Genomic DNA, 13,634 nt, shown 5'->3' with positions numbered 1-13,634 from the left:
CAAAACAAAAAAAATGTGACAATGTTAATTACCTTCCACGCTGGAACAATTAATTCAAGCATGTGACATCACCTGACTTAATGCAATCAGAAAATCTCTGTCTTCAGTTGAGAAGTGCTTGATTTCCAAAGATTCAACGCCTATTATTTGTTCCTGAACAACACAAGAGTCAAAAAAGACGGATATAGAGGACAGAAGGTGATTACAATAATTGGAGTTGCACTGACCAATGTGATATTGAGGTCCCCGTGCAGTTTTAAGATGCTGAGGTTGGCTGCAGGGGCAAAGGGAGCGCCACCATGTGTGATGCCAATGTACGTGGTGTTTTGAATTGAAAATCCAACACAAGAAGTTGGGTCCTGAATTCTAGCAGACTAGAAGGATGATAAGGAGACATGTTGTTAGGAAGTTGACGGCATAGCAGCAAACGAAAGCACCCCTCACATTTCAGCAACCATTTTATTATTACTAAATGGGACAATATCATCGAAATGAATACATAACTGTTTGTGAATTACCTCTATTGGCACAAACACACCCTGCCAGCGATAAAGGGTGGCCAACGTATCGGAGGTTCCCACGGCAGGACTCTTATCAAGTCTCACAGCAAGCATGGATGGAATTCCAGGAAGGGAACACCAAGCAGAGGTGGGACTGTCCTCAAAGCTCTGGTACAAACCCATCATTGAGAGAGGGCCCTCTTGAAGAAGTAAGGAAAGACAAAATACCATGGCTTTGTAGAGAGAACATTTATATATATGAAATTAATGGCTGCAAATAATCACCTGAAGCAACTGCTGTGTCAGACTGTGTCTCCCACTCCACGCTGACAGCGGATTCTAGACCATTGCTGCGAGACACAGTGATAAAGATGGTTCCACCGTCTTCATTTGCCATCACTTCTGTATTACTTCTGTAGGGGGAACATAATTTACATAGACAAAGTTTTCTTTTGTGTTAAGAGACAATAATACCTTGCATCACATGAACGGCAAAAGCAATCAAAATACCTATCAAGAGTGGGTCCGATACGGAACAAGCCAGAAGGAGCAATGTTCTCAAGGACAGTAATGAGCGTGTGCAGAGGGTCACCTAGCCGTGCACCCCCTGTTGGGTTGGACAGGCTCACTGTGAATGTCTCATTCACTTCAGGTTCAGCATCGAGTACTGCGCGGATCTCTAGCATCTGTGACAACACAGACGAAGCCTCAGACATGCTTTCACTTATAGTAAATGACCACAAATGATCAAAATTGTTAATTTTGTTCACCTTAAACTTGACACCGTCCTCCAGCACCACAAACCCTTGTGCTGGCATTAGATCACCATCTGCAAGGCTGCCATTGGCATCTGTTATAGTAAACTGTACAGTCACGGTACCAAATGTACCCTCCTCAGGGTTCCGAACCACATGGAGGGCAGCCATGCTGTCGCTCAGCCCTGACGCTGATGTGGGCTCCTTCAGTAAGAAAGGCTTGCTGGTGTTAAAAGATATGACACCATGTCCATCGTCACTTGCCAGGATGTTTACAGTGGCTAAAGGACAAGAGAAAACACGAAAGAGTCAATAACAGATTGGTGAATGAGGGCTGACTGAAATTCACTGATATAAAAGTCTATTGTTAACCTGTGGTATTGATGCCAAGTTCAAGCCCAGGTGAGGGATCAGACAGAATCAGCTGGAATCTTTCAGCTCCCTCTGGAATGATGTCATCAGTGATCTGTACATCTACAAACATGTGTTTTTCACCATTTACAAATTGGAGCATCTGAGTGGACAGAGAGGTTCCGTTAAAAGAAGAAAGAAAGAAATATGCCACTGTAAATACTTTGTACCACTAAATCCACATTCGTGCAAATGTGTGCTTGGTTGTACCATTTCACTGGCGTTGTAGTCCAGGCCTTGCTGAGCTTCCAGGTTTTGAGCGTGGAAGGAAAGAGAAACATTCCCATATGTGCCTTTGTTCCTGTAGGCCACCAGGGTCAGAATCCCTAATGTTTCATTAACTTCAAACCTACAAAACAAAAGAAAAAACATTTGAGCAGAACACGACATGGCACCTGAGTATGTCAACGTTTGGGACTCTCTTACATTGTGTTTGTCCATTCAATGACTCCTCTAATTCCATCATTAGCAGCAATGTTGATTTCTGCCACCAAATGCTCAGTGTCTATGGAATTGGATAATAGATTAACATATTCAAAATGTGGAATCATTTGAAAGTACAATCTTATGCACTAGAATCTCTGCACTGCAAACTACAGAAGCTCTAAAAGGGGTTTGGGCAGCCATGTTTTTCAGGCAGACTGAATTATGACATCCCCTTCATCACTCTTCGTCAGTAGGAGTCCAAACATTGATTAAATTTGGTTATTTAATCTCACAAAAATTTATTAAATCCACAAAATGAATCTCTTATGGAAAGCATCAACATATGATTACTTCCAAAAGTATATTTAAACACAAGCCTTCAATGTACTGGTTGCCCATATATCAATCGCTCTCCCACGTTTCTTCTTCATGAACTGGACCATGGCGTACTCTGGCAGAAGCAAGCAACTACAGTAGCATGCGCTGTCTACGGTGGTGGGTGTGGTTGTTATCTCTCTGGTTGTTAAAAAGGGAAGGCATTTTAAATATGTTGTGATTGACACACAGACGCGCACAGTATGTTACCTGGTAATGTGCAATACGCAACCTCTACTCGTCAAATAGAGCAATGTAGTGAAGGATCGAGACACATTGTAGGAGAAAAGGATTCAGATAGATTGTACAAGAAAACATGCAAATAATAGCAACGATTCATGAACAAGTTGGAGGCAAAATCAATGATACCTATTCGAGGAAGAGTGGCAAGAGTTGTAATGACTACTGCTGATGTAATGTTGACCAGGAAGTACTCTTGCAACTCAGGAATGTCATCCTGTTAGAACGCAACAAAGAAACAACAGCTTCAATTGATGTTTTGTAAGTAACACATTGATTTCCATGCAGTGTGTTGTAGATGAGGGGAGAAAGTCCCTACATCCAGTATGGTGACGGGGATGGCCACAGATGTTTGACCCTCTTGAAGAATCACAGAACCACTTCTAGCCAAGAAGTCTTGTCCTGGTTCAGCAAGAGCTCCTTCGACCTGAGAAAGGTCCTGCAGGGAACCTTTGAGAACCTCATAGGTCACATTCACAGCTCCTGAAGAGACAATATAAGATTATAGATCACAGTTTAGCAGTTTAGAACAGATTTTATTCAATCTATGATGAATTATCTCACCCGAGCCTCCAAACTCTCTGTTGATGTAGATGTTTATAGTGTGCTCTCGCTCCTCAGTGGTGACCTTTAGGGATGATGGTGCAATGGTTAACAACCCATATGGTTCATCACTGGTGTCCACTGTCAGCACCGCCTCACTTCCTTGAACATCAAGACTGGCATAACCTGTCACCGCAAGACCTTCACCAGGGAAATGCCAAAAAATGAAAGTGTTTTAAAGTTTCAAACATTGTTTTAAAGTGTCTATCAAGCAGATGTTTTACCAAAAGTTTGGATGTTTGTCAAGGAAATTTTGTATTCATCTTTGTCCTCTGGTGTGACATCATCAACTAGCTGCAGAACAATTGTGGCATTCAGCTCTCCCTGCAAGAGATGATGGCAAACAATGTATGCAAATGAGCCATCATTTGCCTTCACACATGTCACACCACGATTTCGTTCTGTTTTACCTCCATAAAAAAAAGTTTCCCTGCAGTATGAGTGAAGGTCCGGTCTACCAGGGGACCATGTATAACCCAATCCACTGTGAGATTACCCAGACCCGGAGCAGTCCTCAAAACTAATAAGGACAGTTTTTCACCTGTAATACAAAAATAATCCTGTCCAATTGATCCAACAAACCGACAAAGCATTACGTCGAGCAACCCACCCTCTCTGGCGATGACTGAACGTGATGCTGGATGGAATCCCACAATCCCAGCCACATTATCATTAGCCAGAATCACAATGTTAACAGTATCCGAGCTGGGTAGGATTCGACTTCCTCCCTCCGTATTAACAAGACCAATCATAAGGTTCTCATTGTCTTCTGGCTCAATATCATCTCTGATTTCAATCTCTATGATCTTGTTGAGTTCACCTGCAGACATTGGTTTGAAAATTGGTTTCAATTTGGAAAAAAAACTCAGATTGGTTTCAAATACAGTTCTAAAATTGTACACTATCCACTTACCATCAAACACCAGAGTTCCCCCTGTTCCTGTGAAGTCACTATCTGGCGTGGCTTTTCCTCCAACAAACCTCCACTCCACAGTGACCGTCCCCAAGTTCCCTCCTCTCCTTTCAATGACGAGGGGAACCACCACTAAAGGTTCTTCCCGAACCTCAACATAGAGCCCCTTGTTGGTGGCGTTGGGACTGACGCTATATATCAAAAAAACGCCAAATGCATCTCCATTCAGTCCTATAGTGACCACTGCTTTATCTGGTTGGCCAATAGTAGGCAGGTTGTTCTGTGCTGTTGTCACATTCATCAATCCTACCTTTGAATGACATATGGCATTACATTGTTAGTACAATAAAATGGGTAAAATATAAAGAAAGGAAAACCATGTAAAAATACCTTTAAGATCTGTAATGCAAAGCTTTCGTCCACTTCAGGGAATTTATCAGTCAAAATAAGTACTGTAAGGTTGGCCTCCCCTGATCCATCCTCCATAAAGGCACTTTGAGACATCACAGGGACATAATCACTCCCTGCCACAGCCTGGCTACTGAACAAGACAGCAGCTGCGGTCACATTTTTAACATAAGTCATGACCTGAGATTTTATTTCAAGTTCATCAGCCCCTGAAGTCACCCAACTGCAGGATGACGGGATTGTGCTTGATGTTAGGGAGAAGGCTTGGCAGACGCTCTCTCTTAAACATATAGCTGCACATGCAGCCAGGGGATCCTTCTGGCTGGTGATGTTAATGGACTCTTTAGGGGAACTTGTTGGAATCCCGGTTTTTGGGATGTCATAGTACGTCAGTAGGTTCTGGCCTTCGGCTTGAGCTAAGTGGACCGGGTCGATCTCTACAGTGCTGTACAGGATTTGCAAGCGGCCAAAGTGCCCGTCTCTGAAATGAAACCAATACAAAGATGTCAAGTCATCTTATACTATGTTTTCATTCACATACAATTTTTCATTCATGACGGTTACCCTCTGTGGACAGTAATATTGGCTGCAAAGACTCCTTCAAGTGGCTCCTGGATGCGGTAAACAGGCTGGCCAAAGTAGACTGTCCCATACGGATTGTCATTAGCAGGCACTTTAATGTTAACAGACGTGTCAGCTCCAAGGTTTCCACCATTGCTGGCACTAGTGAGTTCTATCTTTATAATCTAGCACAGACAAGATACAATATCTTGAGTTTTATTGAAAACTGAGGTCATTCAATCCAAATGTGATGTTCTGGTACCGTTCTTACCTCAGTGATTTCAGGAACATCATCAGCTAAGACCTCCACTAGTAGAGTCTTCATGGTCTCCCCAGGAGCAAAGGTCACCTCCCCTGAAGTGGGTTTGATGTCCCCCACAGCTAGTTCACCATTGACAGTGGCCTGCCATTGGACAACCACTGTCCCTACAGTACCGGCATTACGGACTATTGGCAGAGCAACATCAGTGGAGTTGGAAACCGGTTCCACTATGGTGACTGAGGCAGCGTGAAAGACTGGACAAGAGAAGAAAAAAGATGACAATGTTGTCATATAACTTATAGTAGTCAGTGTCCAACTTGTACAGCAAATTTACCATCCGCTATATATCGTTCGGTGACCATAAATCGGAGCATCCTTAATTAAAATAGTAGTGGTTACTTGGTTAAACTCACCAAATGCACCAAAAGGGTCATCAGAAGGCAATATGGTGATGATGGAACGTGTGAGTTCGCCCAGCAGAGCTCCTCCAGTAGTCTGGTTGATCAGCTCAACAACAACAGTCTCCTCCAGCTCAGGCACCACATCATTGATAACATAGATGGGTACAGATTTACTGGATTCTCCTTCAAGAAGGACTACATCAGAAGAGGCAACACTGTAGTCTTCACCTGCCATAAAACATACGCAGATGGACATTGAGATTGGAGGGGAAACAGATTAAGAGTTCATATTGCCCGCCCTTAAACTTACTGACTCTGGCAGTCAAAGGCACAGCTCGGAACTTTACAGATACATCGGCAAATATCCCCCCTACTCGTGTGACGTTTATAATTGGTCCAACGTAGTCTTCAGTCACACTGACAGCAGGAGCTGACAATTGGAGAACACCAAAAGCATCATCACTAGCCTCAATTATCACCTGGGCTACAATTTCCATCTTGGGGCCAAGAGAGGGGGAATCGGGAACTGGAAAGGAAAATAGGATTATATGCATTGGATGTTGTAGATTGTTCATGTTTATAAAAAGGTGTGGTCTCTGAAAATGAGCATCTTACTGAGCCTCGCCTGTCCTCCTTCGATGAGCTGAACTCCAATCAACTGTACAAAGACTGACTCATCTCTCTCTGGATCTTCATCATCCAGCACTCTGACAGTGATGTTTGCTTCACTTTGATTAGCCAAAAAAAACACTGAATCTAGAAGGGGAACAAAATCTCGCCCTTCAGTGGCTCGGCCTACCCCTGGTGTCCCGTATGGTGCTGGATCTGCTTCCTTTAGTGTCCTGTATGTAACTCGCACCTGGACAAATTAAAAAGAAAATGACATTGTAAGTCAAATGAAGACAACAAGATTGTAAAAACAACCAAATACTACCTGTCCTGTGAGGCCTTTCTGTCGCAGGATTTTGAGAGTAACAAATGAGTCACCTTCAGGCAGTGGAACAGGCCTTGTGGTGTTGGCAAACACAAAAATACCATAAGGGTGGTCACTAGCGAGCACGGTTAAAGTAGCAGAAGTATCGACACCCAAACGGCCATGGGACACATTCACCAAGGAAATAGTGAAGCTCTTGTCCAACTCAGGAACTTCATCCTGGGCCACTGTGATTGTGATGTGTTCTGATGTTTGACCAACTGCAAAGCTGATGTTACCAAACTGGTAAAGGAGTTCTCCCCTTGAGCTGGGATCAGCCTCCCAGTAGACTGTAACGTTAGAGAGATCACCAAAGGACCGATCCACCTGGAGGAGGGAAAGGAAGACATTGCAAAATGATGAACAAAGGTTCTTATTATATATTGATGAGAATCTGTGACTTTTTGCCGTAAATGACCGATTATTTTGCGAGTGCCATCAAACCACACTGACGCCATCGCTTGTTCGGCTCACAGCCACTAGGGGGCAATATTCATACATCATACATTCATACATGTGAATTGTAATTCTGTACAGAAGTGGTTCCCATACTTTTTACCGTGGCTTACCCTTTCACACATTAGAAGCCATGTACCTCCTACTCTTGCTCACTTCAAAAGCATAAACCTTTTTATCTTCATTAAATTTAAATATTGAACATAATTACTTGTTTAATAAATGTTTGTTCCAGTCTGATGTTGACATGTTTGCTTTGAATGGGCTGAATTTGAGCTTCAATTATTTTGTCCACTCACTCATATTAATTCAATACCAAATTGAAGAGGAAAGTACAGTTCTGCAATGGTTTTCAAATGATATATATAATATATATATATATGCATATATGTATGTTGTATGTTGTATATGTATGGACGGATGATTGCACTTTTTTGCTTGTAGTTCTGTATAAGTGACAAGAATAAAGGGCTACATCATCATCATCAACAACATTTTGCTTTATAAATACAGTACCAACGATTTTTCTCGCACTGCTTGCCATGACGCATTAGCTTCAAGTACGTGGCTGGTACTTGCACGTAATTGTCTATGAAGCAAGTTAAATGTTAATATTTCTGCAAAGGAAATTTTTTTATTGTGATCTACTGTATTAACCAGCATTATATACTCCAGTGGTATAATGGCTCAACAACAGCATCAACGTGAAATCTAAGGGAATTAGATGTATTTTATTTGTTTAACTTATCTTTGAAAAAAAAAACAACTTATCGTTAAACTCCTTAACTGACCTGTAGAACAACAGAGCTTCGTTCATTCTCAGGTTCTGTCCCATTAATGGACAAAGAGTCAGGGCTGAAGTCAAACACTCCGTGGGCATCATCAGAGGCAGCGATGGTAACTGTGATACGGGAAGCAGCTCCCAAGCTGGCTGTGCAATATGACAAATCAACAATAGCATTATTTTTTGGCTTCTACTTTAACATTATACCAAAGAACATGAAATAAGATAAGCAGATGTATCATATGTGCAATTGTGCGTGTTCATGTCCACACACCAAGAATCTGCCTGAATGCAGACGCAAAGTAACATGAGATAGCAGAGGCTTGAGAGTTGTTGATAATGTCACCTGATGGATGAAATACTTAGACTTTGAGGGATGCATCCTAAAAGCAGACACTTACCACGGTGGAGAAAGGATGAAGGCAGGAAATCTGAGTCACTCTCCCCACTACCACTTTCCTCAACATGCAGAAACTGATCCACTGATGGATCACAAACCAGGATCACACACGAGGAAGGGGAAGGATTCACACCAGGATATCAGACCAGGAGATAAGATATCACAAAAACACATTTAAAGGGTTGCTGATGGGTAGGATTGTGGGACGCTTTTCACAAAGACACCAAATGCACAAAAACAGAGCAGTGTTTCTGCCAGATGGCCAAGGTAAAACACAAGTCAAGATTTAGCAGTGAAGATTTTGAAACAATAAATCCTACAAGTCAAATTTAGCAAATTAAAGCTAACTACTGCTAACTTGGCCAGTTCTTGCAGAATCCAAAAATAGGATAGGTAACAAAATAACAAATACGTAGAATTTGACATGTCACCTCCTCCATCAGCATTGTAGAGCTCCACTCTAAAGGCCTTGTCCAGCTCTGGGACAGGATTGTCAACGATGGTGATATTAATGAACTTTAACCTCTCTCCTGGTAGAAAGTCCAGCATACCCTCCGAGTCCTGACAAATGAAAAAAAACCACCAGTCTATTAGAATTTGATGGGACAGTGTGTATTATGGTATTATGGTGGGGAGCCTCACTTCATAGTCTTCAGGGCTTGACGCTGTGAAGGGTGTTGTTCTGTATCCTACCATGACCCTTCCAACAAGGCCTTGGGCCCTGACCACTGGCAGGCGGACCTGCCCGTCTTCCTCGTTGACTGTGATGTGTGCAGGTTCTAAAGCAGGAGGGATCAAAACGTCCACTGGAGGATGAGGCTGGAACTGCAGTAAGCCTGCAAGGAGGACATAGCGTTAAACATCAGAAAATAAAGCAAAATGTTTTTGGTGAGTAGATGAATACCATAAGGATGGTCACTCGCTGTTACAGTAACAATATTAACAGAATTATTGGGGTCAATGCTGGCTCCGCTGGTGGGAGTGGAGCCTGGCTTCCCATCGCTGGACTCTGCTGACACCAATTTGACGTGAAAGGTCTCTGACAACTCGGGCAGGCTGTCATCCAACAGCAGTAGGTTCAGTACCTAAAAAACATTTTTTTTACATAAATCCTGTAATTGAATACTGCAAGTGGCAGTTAAATACAGAGCCACTCTGCTTCTTGTAATGCTGTTCAATTTAGCCTTAGAGCAGTGGTTCCCAAACTTTTTACAGTCACGTACCCATTCAGACATTTGCACTCAAAAACATGAACCTTATTATTTGAATTAACTAGAAATATTGAACATACAACATACTCACGTAGTAATACCGTGTGAAAAATGTGTACTGTATTTTTATTTTAAAAGAAACACATCTGAATATGATGCAATCACCACTGGAGAAAAAAGGTTTATAGGTTGTTAAATAAACACATCTCTGACAGTGTTAATTAAAAGTAGCATTATGACAATTGTGAATGCAATCTGTGAGACAGAAAAGACAGAAAGAAGAAAAGCACCGGGGCTTTATTGTGCTTTTTTTAAACCACATGAAATCGAGCTGGTGACTCATTCTGACACACTTGTATCACTCACCTCCGAGCGCTGTCCAGGCATGAAAAGAACAACTCCTGTGGCGTTGACAAAATCCTGATCTGCAGGCATCTCACTGTCCAAGTTACTCACTTGGGTGACAGAATAATTGACATAAACGTGGTCGAGAGATCCTCGCATCCTCTCAATCACACAGGAAACAGTAGAGCCCTCCTCAGAAGTCTATGACAAAAAGTACAAAGAAAAGAAAATGTTGAACCTGAGTTAAATTCAAACAATTTAAATATATTAAATGCATATTATGCTGTTAAATGGCAGTATATTAAAATGTGCTACATTCCAAACATTTCATTGTCTAATTCCATAACATTAATAACGTGATTCAGAGAGTGGCCACCTGATAGTCTACATGCCTTTATGTCCTTTCAGGAACAAAGGTAGTTCCTCTAGTTTCTGATGGAATGCCGTCTCTCTGCTCTGCCACCTGCTGTGCTGATGAACATGAGTAACTATACGTATGTAGCTCTCCAATTCCAGTATAGGGAATCCTATCTACTTCTACAGGAATGCCCGGACTGATGGCAGCCACACCATCTGTTGCTCCACCTGAGATGAGCCAACCAGAGTCCATGCAACCAATTGAACTAAAAAGGGAGAGCATGTGCTAGCTGCAGCCAGGCATGAAGACTAATGAAATATGCAGCAAGAAGGACACTGGCAAACCAGCAGGGTTGTGTTACATGCGTCTGTATGCTTATTGTTTAGTTGTAGAAACAACGGAGTGATGACAGTGACATGCCTCTGTAATTAAGCTTACAATATTTAACTGACACAATTGGGAAAATAAGTATTTGTTGTTTTTCAAGCCATGGTGCTCCTATTTTATTTGCAATTTTCTGATGTGTAATATGCTCACTTGCACTTGATGACATCCCTAGTAACATGCCCACTTTCCAAAAAAAACCAACAACATTTGATGATTAGATGACTATGGACAAAATATACCAAATCGGATTTGACTATGATAATCCTTAGTCAAAGACAGCCCTACCAGGCACACACAGGGTACTTACGTCAGGTATGCAGCGCCCAGTGAATCCAAAAAGCCCATTGGCATTGTCACTCTTCATGACTCGTATTATGGCTGTGGGTCTGGGGAATGGGAGGCGAGCGCCACCTCGCACAGCCACCAGCTGCAGGTAGAACACTTCTTCTCCCTCCTCTTCATCATCATCCCTGACTTCTACAACAAACGATTTCTGTTTTTCCAGCGTCTGATAGCGCAGGTAACCTGAGATGGTGCGCAGGTCTGTCTTGGCAGGCTGGGTGTGAAGTTCATGCAGATGGCTTCGATTGAGCTTGGTCCGGTACAAGCGGACATCCTGAAGAAGGCCTGTGTACCGCCGTTGGCCTGATGTGTCTGACCCAATAAATACAGATGCAGGACCTGGAGTGTAGAAATGGAAAAAAATCATTTTACTGTAAATTGCATTTTGTATAAAAAGCAAGCAGACTGTCCAACTAATGCAGTCTTCAGCAGTGGAGGCTGGGGTTCATTGCTGATAAAGACACTTTCAGTGTTGGCATGGTTTTGTTGTGTTACATGCCCTTTTTTGACCATATATCATCTTTCTGTTCTACTCATATTCAAAGCAAGTTTAATATGGGACAAGTGCAGGAAATCTTCAACAGTGGGCAAGTACAAAGCCCTAATGCAAGCAGAAGACAATGACAGCTGACACAACAGATGATTATGTATCTATTGGTCATGATTGAAGTTAACTAAAGAGCCATTAGGGATATTTCCCCCGCCTGAGAGCCCTCAATTTGGTACTGGCTACCACTATTGTCTCCAGTAATTAGAGGAAGAAAAGAAGATGCTGACCAATTCCTTTGAGCAGTAACAATATCCAACTGTGCTAACTCAAGCGTTGTAGAGGCTCAATAGTTCTGAACAATGAGGGCTGGACCGGAAGGTGGATGGTGAGTGAGCATGTGCATTTCTATGTGTGTGTGTGCCATTTATATAATTTTTTTTTTAATGTGGTCATTTCTTCTTCACCTGCAGGAACGGATACACATTTAGACATGCTCACGTAATTCAAATAACTTGATTACAACAATTTGAGGCTTTGTGCCTTCCTGACACTGGCCATGGTGCTGAAACTGGAGCCAGCAAACTTAAAAAAAAGGGATTTGGTCACAACTTTGGAGAATTTGGCATATTTGGCAGATACAGTCTTTTGCCATTCCTTTTATCATTTACATTTTGTCAAAATGTGTTCAGAACCGGGCGGCACGGCGGTCGAGTGGTTAGCGCGCGGACCTCACAGCTAGGAGACCAGAGTTCAATTCCATCCTCAGCCATCTCTGTGTGGAGTTTGCATGTTCTCCCCGTGCATGCGTGGGTTTTCTCCGGGTACTCCGGTTTCCTCCCACATTCCAAAAACATGCTACGTTGATTGGCGACTGCAAATTGTCCATGGGTATGAATGTGAGTGTGAGTTTGTCGAAAGTATGTGCCCTGTGATTGGCTGGCGACCAGTCCAGGGTGTACCCCGCCTCTCGCCCGAAGACAGCTAGGATAGGCTTCAGCACCCCCTGCGACCCTCGTGAGGAAAAAGCAGTAGAAAATGAATGAATTAATGAATGTTCAGAACCCTGCTAAAAATGGGTAATTGAACCATTGTGAGTAATGTAAAATATACATATTTTTTACATTACTTGTTTACTCAAATTTGTGTGACTGGATCTGACAGACAAGATTATTATTATTTTTTTTTTTTTTGCAAACGAAAAGCCAGACGACAAGTAAATGGGACGTAATGGCATTAATTAGCAACTCTATTGCCAAACAGACAATATTGATGTTCAAGTGCAGAGCAGGCAGCTCACCATCAGCAATGCCTTTTCCTTTAATGCTCTTCAGTCCTCCGGGAATGGGGGTCCCATCCAGGAAAAACTCAATAATCCCATCATCAACTGTAATAATGACATGCAACCATGTATTTTCCACAAATTTGGCAGCAGTGGCCTGGGCCATATGGGTGTTGTTCGAGTCCACGATTGTGTAGTACAACATCACTGTGATGTGAGACTCATTGGTATGGATTTTCACTCCGTAGTACAAGGTGCCATTTCTGGTTCCTTTGGCAACAATGAAGCCATCTGTATCTGCTTTGGGCACAAGCCAAGCGGAGAATGTAAAGTTGCCTGGAACATGAGGTGAATCTTCGAGGGAGATCGTGCCATAGGCTCCAGGAAGTCCAGAGAAAGACCATGCGTCCGTTGCTGAGTGGTGTCTTCTGGCATGAGGCCTGAGCGCTACCTCATCAGGGAAGGAAGCTAGAAGTAGCAGGTCATCCATCAAGGGAAGACCCTCTGGGAATTGTCCAGATACAATTTCCCAGGCAACCCGTACATCACCAAAAGTACCCTGCTGTCGTAGGATGGTACAGGAAGTGACATCGGCCATATCGTCTTCTGCCAGTACATCCTCTGCTACTTCTTGGTCCAGATTGTTGTCAGCAATAGCAAAGACACCAAATGGGTCATCATTGAAGGGAATCACAAGCGAGGTACTCAGAAAAGTGTCAGCAAGTCGGCCACCATCGCCTGGGTAACCACCTTT

The 13,634-nt window shown here is 42.7% G+C and overlaps 1 protein-coding gene across 3 annotated transcripts in view; it reads right to left on the bottom strand.

Annotated features, from left to right (window-relative positions):
* Window positions 1-13,634, bottom strand: part of adgrv1 (adhesion G protein-coupled receptor V1) — an 80,753-nt gene that overhangs the window by 43,261 nt on the left and 23,858 nt on the right. Inside the window, exons 21-52 of one of the 3 annotated variants that reach the window (XM_058071120.2) lie at window positions 12,899-13,630; window positions 11,077-11,450; window positions 10,046-10,225; window positions 9,373-9,553; window positions 9,111-9,304; window positions 8,900-9,029; window positions 8,470-8,550; window positions 8,076-8,215; window positions 6,790-7,155; window positions 6,471-6,714; window positions 6,166-6,381; window positions 5,868-6,083; window positions 5,464-5,708; window positions 5,196-5,377; window positions 4,614-5,112; window positions 4,224-4,533; window positions 3,921-4,130; window positions 3,721-3,851; window positions 3,535-3,634; window positions 3,272-3,451; window positions 3,027-3,190; window positions 2,837-2,924; window positions 2,678-2,701; window positions 2,093-2,171; window positions 1,877-2,015; window positions 1,628-1,769; window positions 1,271-1,536; window positions 1,011-1,186; window positions 786-913; window positions 519-700; window positions 228-374; window positions 73-153 (exon numbers count right to left, since the gene is read on the bottom strand). In XM_058071120.2, the coding sequence (XP_057927103.2) occupies window positions 73-153; window positions 228-374; window positions 519-700; window positions 786-913; window positions 1,011-1,186; window positions 1,271-1,536; window positions 1,628-1,769; window positions 1,877-2,015; window positions 2,093-2,171; window positions 2,678-2,701; window positions 2,837-2,924; window positions 3,027-3,190; window positions 3,272-3,451; window positions 3,535-3,634; window positions 3,721-3,851; window positions 3,921-4,130; window positions 4,224-4,533; window positions 4,614-5,112; window positions 5,196-5,377; window positions 5,464-5,708; window positions 5,868-6,083; window positions 6,166-6,381; window positions 6,471-6,714; window positions 6,790-7,155; window positions 8,076-8,215; window positions 8,470-8,550; window positions 8,900-9,029; window positions 9,111-9,304; window positions 9,373-9,553; window positions 10,046-10,225; window positions 11,077-11,450; window positions 12,899-13,630 (6,527 nt within the window). The remainder of the gene's footprint in view (window positions 1-72; window positions 154-227; window positions 375-518; window positions 701-785; window positions 914-1,010; window positions 1,187-1,270; window positions 1,537-1,627; window positions 1,770-1,876; window positions 2,016-2,092; window positions 2,172-2,677; window positions 2,702-2,836; window positions 2,925-3,026; window positions 3,191-3,271; window positions 3,452-3,534; window positions 3,635-3,720; window positions 3,852-3,920; window positions 4,131-4,223; window positions 4,534-4,613; window positions 5,113-5,195; window positions 5,378-5,463; window positions 5,709-5,867; window positions 6,084-6,165; window positions 6,382-6,470; window positions 6,715-6,789; window positions 7,156-8,075; window positions 8,216-8,469; window positions 8,551-8,899; window positions 9,030-9,110; window positions 9,305-9,372; window positions 9,554-10,045; window positions 10,226-11,076; window positions 11,451-12,898; window positions 13,631-13,634) is intronic. The other 2 variants (XM_058071121.2, XM_058071122.2) reach the window with 2 other exon arrangements.

The sequence above is a fragment of the Doryrhamphus excisus genome, linkage group LG3 (genome assembly GCF_037039965.1).
Source record: "Doryrhamphus excisus strain RoL-2023G ecotype Guam linkage group LG3, RoL_Dexc_Guam_v1.1, whole genome shotgun sequence".
Lineage (NCBI taxonomy): Eukaryota > Metazoa > Chordata > Actinopteri > Syngnathiformes > Syngnathidae > Doryrhamphus > Doryrhamphus excisus.
The sequence above is the reverse complement of the archived record's forward strand: the minus strand, read 5'-3'. Positions and strand labels throughout refer to the sequence as shown.